This window comes from Phyllopteryx taeniolatus, chromosome 3 (genome assembly GCF_024500385.1).
Source record: "Phyllopteryx taeniolatus isolate TA_2022b chromosome 3, UOR_Ptae_1.2, whole genome shotgun sequence".
Lineage (NCBI taxonomy): Eukaryota > Metazoa > Chordata > Actinopteri > Syngnathiformes > Syngnathidae > Phyllopteryx > Phyllopteryx taeniolatus.
In genome coordinates this window covers 17,956,663-17,970,265 of record NC_084504.1, presented here as the reverse complement: position 1 = coordinate 17,970,265, position 13,603 = coordinate 17,956,663, and the positions used below count along the sequence as shown (strand labels likewise).

Sequence of the window (13,603 nt, the reverse complement as noted above, 5' to 3'; positions counted from 1 at the left end):
TTTCACTGCAGCATTTTGGAGTTTAAATTCGTTCGTGAGTTTTCTAGTTTCAGGAAGAGCGCTTCGAGGCGTATTTCAGGCTGAGCTTTGAAAGCCTCCCACAGAGACGTCTTGGTATATTATTTTTCTATTGGCCCAAAGTTCGGAATAGTGGGACACCGCAGTTATTATGCCTTCCTCCATTTCCCCTTTGCTGTTTACAGTACAAGTCTGCCAAAATAGCACTCAGAAATCACTCCGCCAGCCCCGCTCCTATTGGAGGAGCTTTTTGACATCACTGTGTCAACGCTTCAGAATAGAACATTTTTCTATCCGATGACACAACGCTGAGCATCAGACGCCCTCTGCATTGACGCGACGCTCGTCAAAACACACTGACGCCGCCTCAGCACACACACAATGAATGGGAAAGTCGAGGGCTTCGGACGCTTTGCCAAGTTGAGCGTGAGAAGGCCTATTTGTCATGGCATGATTTTCTTATGTGATGAAACCCTTCAGGTGCTTCATTTTGTCAACGGTGAAAGACATAAGTTTGTAGAGGTCCAGATCATTGATGACATCATTCCAGAGGGAGCGGAACGATTCCAGATGATACTGTCCGATCCATCACCTGGGCTTGAATTTGGCACTAATACCACAGGTTAACCATATAATCCCATGCGTCCTGCTGAGGGACAAGAACAAAGGCCTTTATTGACCTATTATGCCTTTGCTCCATTTGTCTTTCAGCCACTGTGAAAATACTGGCTAGCGATGATGGACATGGTGTCATATCTTTTAACGCCAGCACGCCTTTCTTATTGAAAGAACCCACGTCTTATCTGGGGTTGAGCGAGAGCATGGCCGCCCTCTATGTGGTTCGGATCCCCAAAGAGGGCACATTCGGTACCGTGACTGTGCAGTTTACCATAGCAGATGCCAATGGCAGCCTTGCCAATGGTGATCTCATACCGGCACAAGGGTTTGTGGTGCTGGAGGATGCCGTCAGCTTTAAGGTAAGATATATTACTAAACTGACGAAACTACTATTGACTAAAATGGTTTACTGTATTGACTTTTTATACACGTTGACTAATTCAAACCATGTGTGACACATTTGGAACTGTGTATGGTTTCTTTAGATTTTACTCATTTTCATTTCAGTTACAGCATTGATGAATTCCTACACTTATAATGAATTTCAGATATGTATCGAAACACTTTAGTTACACTTTAGTTTATTGGTGTAGTCAAGGTGGTTCTAATATTTTGGTCAATTTTAAGACCAAAGACATTGCTCAGTATGATGTCGTTTTATTGGAACTCTTGATTTACAACCCTAATTTAAAACGTTGTCACCCATTTTGATTCCAGCTTCATATTTTAATCTTCCTATTTTAATCATGTATGTTAATTTCATTTTCCTGCCTTCTCAACCAAAATATTTGCCAGCAATTCTGTTCACTTGTTGAATGCATGCACTCATGAGGTATTCTATGTGTTGTTTCAGATGCTTGAGATCAGAGCATTGCTAGATGCTGAGCCTGAAGGGAATGAGACATTCACAGTGACCCTGTCCAACCCAACCGGGGGCGCACGTCTAGGTGACCGACTGCACGCTGTCATCACTGTCCTCGAGAACCTTGCTCCATCTGGCTTGTTCCGTATTGGACCCACTCTCAATAGGTCGGAAACTAATTCAGTCAATAATTTATTTAGACATTTTTAGGTTAGCTCTTCTATGTGAAATAGAATAGCCAAATGTGTAGTGGTGTGAACACTGTGATTATCTTTCCTGTGCAGAGGTAGCACAGAAGTGGTGGCAAATGAAGGAGGTGGACCCATATTCCTCACAGTGTCTCGCAGCAATGGCTTGGAGTCCGCTGTCAGCGTAGAGTGGGAGACACAGTCTGACACAGCTGTTGCTTTAGGTGATGTCAATAAATATTTCCATCCAGAGTCACTGCATACCTGTCAACAACCCCTCTACAAAGCAAAGTAATTATAATACACTCATGTCCTTAATTGTGTCTTGAAGAGGGTCCTCTCCTGATGATGGGTTTGTACCAAAGCTTTGAGGATAGCCCCACATCCAGTTGGTGCTTTATCCCCGGAATGCCATCTATCCTTGCAGTCAGACTTGATAAGAGTCCCGCTGTGGGATCTTCCCATACATTGGCCACTGTCTATCAATGGCAAGGAGTTTTTGTGCCCGTAGAGGTAAATCATACATACAGGGTGTCCAAAAAGTCACTATACACTTCCTTCCTTGAATGACAAGCATAGTTCAGACACATGTGAGGCCATCAGCACTTGCCGGCTTAGGCTTTGTAGTTTTTGTAAGCATATAATTTCCTTACCCACGGCTCGCCACTTGACATTGGAGGAGTGTTGCAAAATTGCCACCTTGCAAGAGGTGTTTCTGTCCCAGACCGCAGTTCAGTGCCAGTTTGATAAGCTTCATGGCACACTGCTTCAATGCACAGTACAATTTACACTGTGGCAAATTTCTTGAAACAGGATATGTTTTTGCAAACACCGAGCTCCTAGCGCAGGCGTTCATGCAAAACCAGGGAAAGTCTACCCAGAGGGCTGCACTGGATCTGAGCATAAACAAATGCTTGATTCAGCAGATGCTTTACAGAGGGATATACTGTAGCTTTACCCCGGTTAGGTTGTTTAAAGGCTTCAAGCGGGAGATTGTAATGCTCAGCTGTAGTCGGGGATGGAAAAACACCTTGCCAGGTTAAATTGTTCAATTGGCAAGCCAAGGGCAAGGGCTATGCTTACAAAAACTGCAAAGCCCAAGCTATCAAATGCGGATGGCTTCACATCTGTCCAAATGATACCTGAAAAGAAATAGAAGAATGAAGTGTATAGTGATTTTTGGAACACCCTGTACTCACATAATGCTCTTAAGTCTTGTAGTAGTCTGACCCTAAATGCACTGCTTTCTCCTTACCGGCCGTCCAGTCTGCTAGGATTCAGGACCCAAGTTCTTGTGTTGGGTTTGCACTTAAAAACACAAGCTACATCGCCATCACACATGGTGGTGCCCCTTTTGACCCTGCAACCAATCTTAGCATCTTAAAACTACACAGGGACCTCAATGTCACATTGGTTGGTACAACACGGATTGCTTTTTTTCATCATGTACTACCTATTTGTTTTATTGACTTTTATTGCCTTCATGTATCTTGTGGTGTTAGGAACAAATCATAGGTGTGGAAGGTCTGGAAGTGAAATACTTCTCAAATGAAGACAGAGATTTTCTTATTGCATCGAGTCAGGTGATGTCAAACGTTATCCTGACTTGTTGTTCCAGTTATGCTTTTCTGTTCTGTAAAGGTCATTAAAGGCCCTTTTTCCCCTCTTGCTTCATTTAGATATTTGTTTGGACCAGCAGCTCCTTCACCCTCGTGCAGACCCTTGACTTTAAAGAAGATATTGTCAGTGTGACTCCATTCACCCGCACAGATGGTCTTTTTTTAGTAGTTTGCTTAAACCGTGAGACGAACAGCTGCTTCCTTCTTCACTGGGCCGGCGGAAGATTTGGGAATGCACAGCCCCTACCTGTCACAGGCAGAGTCAGCCAGGTGGAGATAGTCCAGAGAGCAGAGGACACTCTTGTCTTGGTGCTTCTTCAAGGTGATGTGTCTTTTTTTATGACTCGCTGTGACTTAAGTGTTTCTTTCCATGAACAATTCCTTGAGTCAACATTATGTTGAGCAAACGTCCCCAACACTACTTTAAGAATTGTGTCACGGTTTGGTGAAGATTGTATGGTCACAGTTACAAGTTAAATAGGGAGAGTCTTGTTCTGTTGTCACATGCCAGATGTATAATGAATCGAGACAAGCTTTTGAACAGTATATTGGACAATAAACAATCTGTTGGTCAAAATAGTGCTTTTTCTTGGTTCTTGCCTATTGTGGGTTTATTGGATTTGATTAATTTATCAATTAACTATCTCAGTCAGACAATTCTAAATTCAGCATGAATGAAGTGTATAAATGTCACTTCTGCAGGTGTCCTTCTTTCCTGTGAGGTGCTTCTATGGAATTTAGGGCAGCATTCACCTGAGTTGCATCAGTCCATTCCTCACCCAGGCCTCACCTCAATTCATTCGTTCACGGCTCCTTCTGAACTCAGTAAGTACTCTGCTTAAAAGTACAACCGCATTTCATTATATCATTATAGAATGTTGCTGTGGTGAACCTCATGATGTGGTCACTATATGACTTGTGAATGTCTGCTTCTCCTTCCCAGTGTACATCCTGCTAGCTGGTAGAAATAGCTCATCACTTTACTCCTGGAGGTCTGATGCCAGCCTGTTCACCATCATACTGAAGGCCCCGCCAGCTATGAGATTCTTCTCCTTTAAAGTCCCATCCCTCAACACCACCAAAACACTCTTGGCTTCTTCTGAGGAGAACCGTTCCAGAATTTATCAATTAACTTCTGTCTCCAATCAGTCTGACTTCATACCCGGGTATTGCTGTCATAAGCACCACTGTCTGCGACTACAAAGTTCAATTCACTTCTTCAAAGCGATTTTATTGTTTCTTTCTGCCCCAGCTTTGGCGAGCTGCATTTCTTACCCGGTGACAGCGAGCTACAGATTGCGGTGAATGTGTTAGATGATGATGTTCCTGAACAGCAGGAGAACTTTCAGGTCCACCTGAAGAATCCGAAGGGTGGGGCAGAGATTGGATTTGGCGGTCAGGTGACTGTTGTGGTTCCAAGCAATGACAACGCCCACGGAGTGATTGGATTTGCGCAGGCAAGATAACAAATCTGTCCAATTCCAGCCAGTGTTTTACAGCTGTTGTATCTATGATATGGATTTTTTTAATATAATCATTATAATCTCTCAAGGGGAAATTCAACTTCCTACCCTTTCCAGAATTCTCTGTCTCTGGAGGTTGAGGAGTTGGAGCAAAATCATCAAATCACATTCACAGTGGAGAGGAGAAGAGGGACGTTTGGCAGACTGACTTTTCACTGGACTGCCAGTGGGAGTCTGGCGGACATTTACCCCACTTCCGGAGTGGTGCGTGAATAACCCTCAGTAATGTTCCATAAGAATATGTACAAGGGGGCTTCAAGGTTACAAACAGAACACAATGAATTGAGTGGCGGAATAAGAATACTATGTCATGCGGCACAAGAAGCCACTCTACCTACAATTGAGCAACTGAGAAGATTGCGCTAACTTATTTTTTTGTCATTTTTAAGTCAAGAGCAGAAATAATGGAGAAGGACATATCTTTTCAGATGAATACTGATTTTTTAATCATCTTTCATGACATATTGGTACATTTGACAGATGTTTGGACTTAAATTACTAACCTATTTTTATTAAACTAATTAAATGATGGATGGATGAATGAATGATATAAATAAATAAATAAATCCCCCACATTTCCATAAAACCACGTCTCCTGCAAAATAGCAATACTGGAGTTAGCCCACTCTTGTTCTCAGTGGCTCAAATGTTAATTTGCTTGTTCTATAATTAAGTACTGGAAAATATTTTTCCAACAAATATTTACTATAATTTAGACTTTTTGACTAAGCTAGTTGTAGACTTCGAAACCTGCCTTTTCACTTCCTGTTAGCACTGTAGGAATGGAACTCTGTCGTAAACCGAAGATCCCCTTACATTGAATCCTTGATGGTTTTCTCATCCTGTACTCTATTTTAACTTTCACATAACAGAAGATTTTAAATTGGAAATTCCTACATAAAATCGGTCTAAAGCGGAGATGTCATCTTCATAGGTTACGTTCTCAGAGGGTCAGTCGGTCGCCATCATTCCACTGACTGTACTAGCAGATGATATTGCAGAGCTAAGAGAGAGCGTTACCGTGACCCTCATGGATGTGACCACAGTCGAGCTGCTGGACATACAACAGGCTGCTGTTATTGACAAGTTGCGGGCGCAAGCTCTGCTCACCATCCTGCCAAATGGTTCTCCCTACGGGGTGATTGGGTGGCATCTGGACTCTCAGATTACTCTAACACAAGAACCGCAGGGTGAGCATTTGCCATTCCACAAACGACTGCTGTGTGATGATTAACACAGGAATTTAAAACGGGTTCACACTACATTTTATTCTTTTGTGACAATATTTAGACTTCACCGCTATCCAGGAGCCAGCTTGATTGTATTATGTGTTCTCTAATAAGGAGAAAGCTATGTTCCTTAAGAAGTGGTTACAGGAAAAACACTGAGACTTACTGTAAAAGTTCTTTCATGGTTTCCAGTATATAAGTAATCTGAGGTTTGTCTTAATCCATCTGGGAAGGCTGTCAGATTAGTCTGAAATATATACAAATATTATTTTAATCATTCACAATGTTGTTGCCATCTTCCATCAAAATGATCCAGTATTTAACAGTTATTCTTTATTTATTTTATTCTAACACTTAAATAACCTTCTCTGAACTTGCAGGTTTTCCAGTCAATCTGACTTTGTCCATAGTGCGGGAGCACGGCTCCTCTGGTGAGGTGAAAATACATTATGAGACCAGGCCAGCCTTGTACCAATCTCCATCCAACCAGGCCTCCGCAGATCAGGACTATGTCGCCAAAGATGGTACCCTTATTATGAGAGAAGGAGCAACTTTGGCCATTGTGACCATTACAATCCTTCCGGTAAGATTAACTGTTGTATCAGTGATGTAAAAATAATAATAATAATTAAATAATTAAAAAAAAATATATATATATATATATATATATATAAAAATGTAAATAAATGTTTCTGCTCATGCCTAATTTGCTCCACAATGTGTATTTTGCAAGGATGACATTCCAGAACTGTCAGAGAGTTTCCTGGTAAATATCACCAATGTGGCGCTAGTTAGTGGGCTAGCAGAAGCGGGCCAGCCCTCAGTGAAGCGACCTGGCATGGAAGTAGCTAAGGTAACCATCCAGGAAAATGACAACCCTCGAGGGATCTTGCAGTTTGTTGTTCTTGAAGTAAGTACAGGATTCTTTCAAGGACTGAGCTTTGATTAATGCAGATTGGATCTATTAACACAAAATAGCAGGGAGCAATGTAGCATAGTAATAAAGTGCTTTATTTTGTATTTCTCCTTCAGGATGGCCCTGAAGTTATGGTGGCCTACGAGATGCCAGCACCTGACAACATTTTCCACCTGACAGTGGTGCGACTTGCTGGCGCAGTTGGAAGACTGGTCATCTACTGGGAGGCTCAGCCCCTTACTGCTGATCCAAATGATTTCAGCCCCTCATCTGGCAACATCACCTTCCAAGATGGGCAGGTAAATCTGTGTTCTCAAAAAGGAGCTGTTTGACAAGTCCCTGATTGCTTGGTGTTTCTAGAGGGAAGCTGTGATCGCTATCACCATCTTGGATGATGACCATGTGGAGGCTCTGGAGAAATTCGAAGTAACTTTACTGCGGGTGATTGGTGGCGCTCGGCTGGGAGATGTGACCTCTGTCACAGTCAACATTCCGGCCAATGATTCACCTCTTGGACGATTTGGATTCCAACAGCTTGAGGTACAAGCTGCCTCTGTCAATAATTGTCCATAACTGCTCGAGATGTCCATAAAGTATTTTTCCAATTTAACAAATTTATTACAAAAGCAAATGTGGAAACTTTACAACCATTGAGCGTATTAAACAAATATGATTAACATATCAAATGGTTTTGAAACATGTGTTTGAATTGTAAAGAGACTATGCACACCCAGTAAACAATATGTGATGTTATTTTAGTTGCACTTTAAGTCACAACTTTCACCCTCTCTCAGGTTACCGTAAGTGAGCCGGAGTTTGTCGACGATTCCGCTGCTGTGGCTCAACTAGCAGTACTGCGCAGTGAAGGAGGCAAGGGGGCCGTGACACTGGTGTGGCAACTGGAAGGACAAGCTGTTCATGACCTCTCACCTCTCAATGGGACTCTTGTCTTCACTGAGGTACAACGTGAATACTGTATGTGCAAAGGTTGCAAAATTCAGGAAATTTTCAAAGTTTCTTTGGGATTTAAGGGGAATTTATGGGAATTTACGTGAATAAACCAGGAATTTACAAAATTGAAGGCTGGCTCTTAAAAGGGCACTTAAATATACTAGTTGGGGAAAATATATTTTCTATTAAGTGGCCTGCTTGAAAGGGCTTAGCAAAAATATACAGGCAAGGCTTAAAAAGTTTGGGTGCAGGTGCTTTTTTAGTTGCATTTTGACACTTTTAGGCATTTTGGGAGGGAGAGGCACTCTTTTATTTCATATTTTGAATGGGACTTTGTTGGCATTTTGGGATGGCGGGTGCATCTTTATTAATTTTTTAATTGGTTGGGTTGAACCAACTCAATGTTGTTTTTGTACCTGAATGAAAGAATTGTTGAAGAAAATGTTGTTTTCTCTTATGACAAAACAAAATGTTTATATTTATGCTTATTATTTCCAAAATTCTTCAGCTCAATCTCCCTTGAAAATTAACAGTAAACTTTCCCAGAAATTTACTGGAAATGTTCTCCCCCTTTTCAACTCCAATGTGTACTCATTCTTCGACATTTAGCTACATTAGAGAGGGGTAATAATATTACAATCACCTCTCACAGTGTTACAATACAATGCATCACTACACCACTGGAAACTACAATAATAAATTGATCAATTATCAAAACTGGGTATCATTATCTTTATAAAGGATGCAATTGAGATGTTATATTGACTTTCCAGACTGAATCTATGAAGACGTTTGTGACAAGAGCCCTTACTGACAGAGTTCTGGAGGGAGATGAGCACTTCACAGTCAAGCTCTTTCCTGCAAGTGGCAGCGTTGCTGTCATTGACCCTTTAAATGGTACTTAAGAAAATTATCTCCTCGTACTGCAACTGAGATGGACTTAATGAAATCATTGGAATCTTGCCTTTTCACCGATGTGAACGCTCCTCGTCTCTCATTTTGTACTCCAGGTTTGGCAACCATCACTATCATAGCAGACAAGGCTGCCCTGGGGATTATAGGGCTGGAAGAGTCCTCAAGGAACATTGTCATTGGAGAACCTAAAGGAATTTATAATGGGAGTGCTGTTGTCAAGTGAGATGAACATAATGGGAATGACATTTCCATCTTGATCGGGTTCCAATAGAATTAAGTGTAATAAAATAGTATGTATTTGTTTCAGCCTTGTTCGTGGGCCAGGTGTGTTCGGTGAGGTGCAGGTGCATTGGAATATCACTCCTGCTTTGGTTTCTGAATTCCAAGACATCTCTGGCTCAGTAACAATGAAAGACCAGCAATCATTTGCTTCTTTTATTCTGAAGGTACTGACCAATATGGAATGTAAGCTTAATTTTATAGTGAGTGGAATAACCTCACCCACCTACAATACAGTGATTTGTGTGCTTTGTGTTGTGATTACAGGCTGTGGATGATGATTTTCCTGAGGAACGTCGCAATTTCCAGCTAACACTGACGTCCATGACCCCAGGACTGGAACTCAGTCCCACTGCACAGCATGCCAGGATAACCATGGCAGCCAGTGACAACCCTTACGGCCTGTTTTCTCTCACCCAGCAGCAGATAAGCGCAATTGAAGAGGAGGAAACTGTAAGTACAGCATCATGGTAATAAAAAACATTGTCATTTTGAACTATGTGTGTCCTGCGACTGACTAACAACCAGTTCAAGGTGTAGTCTACCTTTCGTCCGAAGTCAGCTTGGATAGGCTCCAGCACTCCGCGACCCTGAACAAGATAAGCGGTATTGAGTATATTGGATGGATGAATGTCATTTTGACCAGTGGTGGTTCTAACTTGGATGGCACACTGTCCGAGAGCCCCGCCACCCCACCAAGACGCACAAACATACACACACGTACACTCACTAACACACACAAACACAAACACACACACACTCATCATTCAGTACTTTGTCAGTTCATTCATGATTCAGCCCTGTAGTTCATATTTACTCTGTAACACTTTCTCTTACTGAGGGATGGGAGTGTCACCCCGCATCTCTTCTATAGAGGCCAAGTCCACAAGGGGGCGCAAATTCCCCATACAAACACCCGGCACGCCCCAGCAATGCCACCCTGTGCGGCCGCACATATTGCACATGCCAGAAACCACGACTGATTGTGACATATTGGACTTGGTTACAAATACACAAATTATACCCTGACTCTTTTCCTTCAGGTGAATGTGACTGTAAGTCGCACTTTGGGCAGTTTAGGAAACGTATGGGTCACCTACCAGACCTCAGGCAACACAGCAGTTAGTGGAGAGGACTTTGCTTCGGCTTCGGGACGGCTGCTGTTCACCCCAGGTCTGATGTCACAACATGTTTCAGTGCATATCCATGATGACAGTCTACCAGAGGGGCCTGAGATGTTCTACTTCAACATCACTGATGTGGATTTAGTCAATGTTAGGTAAAAATAAATAATTAGTCGAAGTACAGTATAGATGACAATGTATTATTATTATTTTTTGTCTATGCATGAAGCATTACCCATTCTTCTTTGACATCTACAATACTGTGTTTATATGATTCTACAATCTTTGTCTCCCCCTACTGGTCAGTGTTGTGGATTACACAGTGACCAAGTCAGGTCTCCAACTGGACCAGCCTCCAATCATAGGTGACAACTCATCTCTTGCTGTTGTAATATTGATAAATGACAACGCTGAGGGTATCTTAGATTTCAGGCATGACCATATCAATATCACAGGTCAGTCAAAATTACAGTGACTTGAAGTTTTGAGTCTTTTCAGTCAATGTTCAGAAAAGAAAACAATATCCAACTTTTTGATCCTCCCATTCAGTTGAGGAGGATGCATGCACTTTGTTGATCCCAGTGGTGAGGACTGCAGGTTCTTATGGAACCATCTCAGTAGAGTACATTTCCAGAGGCCTGAGTGCCACTCCTGGTCTTGACTACATTGCAAACAATGGCTCAGTGACGTTCGTCCATGGCCAGCAAACCAGTGTCCTTAACGTTACAATTTTAGATGACATGAAAAGGTGAGAGCACTCAGTAATTGGTGAACGAGTATTTATTAATGATCATTGACCTTTGAAATTATCTGTCGTAGTGAATATGCAGAGATGTTCGAGATCCTGCTGGTCGGAACCACAGGGGGAGCAGTACTCGGCTCTCACACAGTCGCCAGGGTGATCATCAACAAAAGCGACACTCCAGGTGGTGTGATGCGGTTCCTCAACGAAAGCCTAATCACCATCAACAACCCAAAAGACACCCGAAAACTAACGCTGGTCTTGGAGAGGGCAGGAGGTCTTGTGGGCAATGCAACGGTACCACAAAAACATGTCTCATCTCACGTCATAGTCCTGATTCCTTATTGTGTTTTCATCTTTACTGTTCAGATTGCTTGGATCATCCTTGGTCCAAACAGCAGAGAGGCTCTACTTCCATTTAATACAGACATTAGAGAGCCGTTAAATGGGTCTTTTTTCTTCAGCGAAGGGGAGGAAGGCACACGCACTATTGCACTTCGGATCCTCCCTCATGGTGAAGTTGAGGTGGAGGAAACCTTTATAATAGAGCTCAGCCTTCTGTCTGGGGATGTGGACATCGACCCTCGGGCTGGATCCATAACACTGAAGGCAAGTTTTTCTTATTAATTTGTAACAGATTAACACAGATTCCCGAGAAACAACAGATGCAGCACCACATCTGATCTGCAACCCAAACACTTTTAATGTGGTTTTATCTTTCAGATTGAAAAGTTTGGGGACCCAAATGGTATAGTTCAATTTACAGAGGATGCACTTCAAGAACGTGTTTACAATGAACCCACAGAGGCAGAAGGTCCAATCCACATCTCTATGCAAGTTACGCGTCGAGAGGGTGTCATGGGTAATATTACGGTAAAATCATGTTAAATGCTTCAACTTTAAATTTGGCTAAAATAAGATGAATAGCAAAATGTATCCTTAATTCACACACCCCATGAAACACTTTGATTTTATGTTTTAGGTTCACTGGCAGATGGACTCTGATTTTGACATAGATGGAGACTTTTTTGCATTTTCTGGCACCGTGCTGATCATGGAAGACCAGAGGGACGCAGAAATCGTCGTTAGCCTGATGCCTGACACTGTGCCTGAGCTGGAGGAGCTCTACACTGTTCAACTGACAGCAGTGGAGGGTGGTGCTACTCTGGATGCCAATTCTAATCTTTTACGCACTCATATTAGGTTGGTTGTGTGATTACACTGATTTTCAGGGTTAAAATTATCAACATTACTTCATAATCCAATTATCATCTGTTTTTCTCTTTCATCCTCAGCGTACGTGCAAATGATGACCCCCATGGTGTCTTCTCCTTGAATCCTGAGGAGCAGTCTGTGTTGGTCGAGGGGTCTGAGGCTGAGGTCCGCAGAGTTCTGATTATGAACACGACTCGGCTAGCAGGTCTGTTTGGCAACGTTAGTGTGGGCTACAGAATCACTGACGGGACAGATGAGGTGCTGGGCATGGACATGTTTGTGGGAGGACAAGCTGACGGACAACTATTGTTCACTGAGGGGCAGGTGTTCAGTAATGTCACACTTTACATCAGCAACCTGGTAAGAATGGGGAAAATTGATGACTGATGAATTTTTTATACATTGTTGAAACTGACTGCTTTTCTTTTTGTAGGCATTTTTGTCCTTGGGTGGAAGTTTCATAGTACAGCTAACTAAAGTAAGAATGGTCAGTCCTTTACGTGGCACACCACCCCGCCTCCATCACGAGTCCACTGTTGCTATGGTGACTGTGCCAGAGGAAGCCGCCAGCTCAGAGGTTAGTATTGCCTTGATGATAAATGATTCAACATACTGTATGTACTGTCTAATAGAACTTTCCCAGTTTCATTTGTTTGTTTCATGTATGCTGTACAGGTGGGTTTTGCCTCCCAGGCTTTATTTGTTTCAAGTGTTGATACAGGGAAATGTGAGGCAAAGGTGACACGAACAGGGTTGTTTGGGGATATCAGGGTGCAGTGGAGTGCAGGGTATCCTCCAGGACAGTCTCCACCTGGTTTTAGAGTTGGAACAATCAAGCCAAATTCAGGTAACAATCCCAGACCAGAGTATTGATAATTTAAGAAGAAGACTGCTAGCAGATTAAATTCAGATATCTTGCTAGTTGCTACAAGTGCAGTATTAAAATTAGGAATGTTCTCTTTCCTCATATTCAGGCTCACTGGTCTTTTCCCATGGAGAGAGGACAAAGATAATAGCTCTGAGAGCCATGGCTGATGCATCTGAGCCAACTGCACATGCGTTGCACCTCACTGGAGCCACCTCCAGTACTGCTGCGGGCAGCTATGTCAAGCTCAAGTAAGACTTTCATTGTTGAATGGGACCTGTCAGTGTTCATCATTGCGTATTCGGACCATCCATCCATCCATCCATTTTCTGAGCCGCTTCTCCTCACTCGGGTCGCGGGCGTGCTGGAGCCTGTCCCAGCTATCTTTGGGCAGGAGGCGGGGTACACCCTGAACTGGTTGCCAACCAATCACAGGGCACATATAAACAAACAACCGTCCGCACTCACATTCACACCTACGGGCAATTTAGAGTCTTCAATTAACCTACCATGTATGTTTTTGGGATGTGGGAGGAAAC

The 13,603-nt window shown here is 42.7% G+C and overlaps 1 protein-coding gene across 2 annotated transcripts in view; it reads left to right on the top strand.

The window, feature by feature from the left end:
- adgrv1 (adhesion G protein-coupled receptor V1) overlaps positions 1–13,603 on the top strand; it is a 113,375-nt gene that overhangs the window by 44,195 nt on the left and 55,577 nt on the right. For both annotated transcript variants that reach the window (XM_061767261.1, XM_061767260.1), the window contains 33 exons: positions 499–640; positions 730–995; positions 1,490–1,665; positions 1,783–1,910; positions 2,018–2,199; positions 2,953–3,099; positions 3,189–3,269; positions 3,366–3,627; positions 4,008–4,130; positions 4,249–4,471; positions 4,558–4,762; positions 4,886–5,032; positions 5,763–6,018; positions 6,438–6,640; positions 6,791–6,967; positions 7,090–7,272; positions 7,334–7,513; positions 7,768–7,932; positions 8,698–8,821; positions 8,935–9,058; positions 9,147–9,285; positions 9,386–9,571; positions 10,162–10,397; positions 10,549–10,697; positions 10,792–10,990; positions 11,062–11,281; positions 11,354–11,593; positions 11,708–11,857; positions 11,967–12,187; positions 12,280–12,559; positions 12,633–12,776; positions 12,875–13,046; positions 13,174–13,315. In XM_061767261.1, the coding sequence (XP_061623245.1) occupies positions 499–640; positions 730–995; positions 1,490–1,665; positions 1,783–1,910; positions 2,018–2,199; positions 2,953–3,099; positions 3,189–3,269; positions 3,366–3,627; positions 4,008–4,130; positions 4,249–4,471; positions 4,558–4,762; positions 4,886–5,032; positions 5,763–6,018; positions 6,438–6,640; positions 6,791–6,967; positions 7,090–7,272; positions 7,334–7,513; positions 7,768–7,932; positions 8,698–8,821; positions 8,935–9,058; positions 9,147–9,285; positions 9,386–9,571; positions 10,162–10,397; positions 10,549–10,697; positions 10,792–10,990; positions 11,062–11,281; positions 11,354–11,593; positions 11,708–11,857; positions 11,967–12,187; positions 12,280–12,559; positions 12,633–12,776; positions 12,875–13,046; positions 13,174–13,315 (5,972 nt within the window). The remainder of the gene's footprint in view (positions 1–498; positions 641–729; positions 996–1,489; positions 1,666–1,782; positions 1,911–2,017; positions 2,200–2,952; positions 3,100–3,188; positions 3,270–3,365; positions 3,628–4,007; positions 4,131–4,248; positions 4,472–4,557; positions 4,763–4,885; positions 5,033–5,762; positions 6,019–6,437; positions 6,641–6,790; positions 6,968–7,089; positions 7,273–7,333; positions 7,514–7,767; positions 7,933–8,697; positions 8,822–8,934; positions 9,059–9,146; positions 9,286–9,385; positions 9,572–10,161; positions 10,398–10,548; positions 10,698–10,791; positions 10,991–11,061; positions 11,282–11,353; positions 11,594–11,707; positions 11,858–11,966; positions 12,188–12,279; positions 12,560–12,632; positions 12,777–12,874; positions 13,047–13,173; positions 13,316–13,603) is intronic.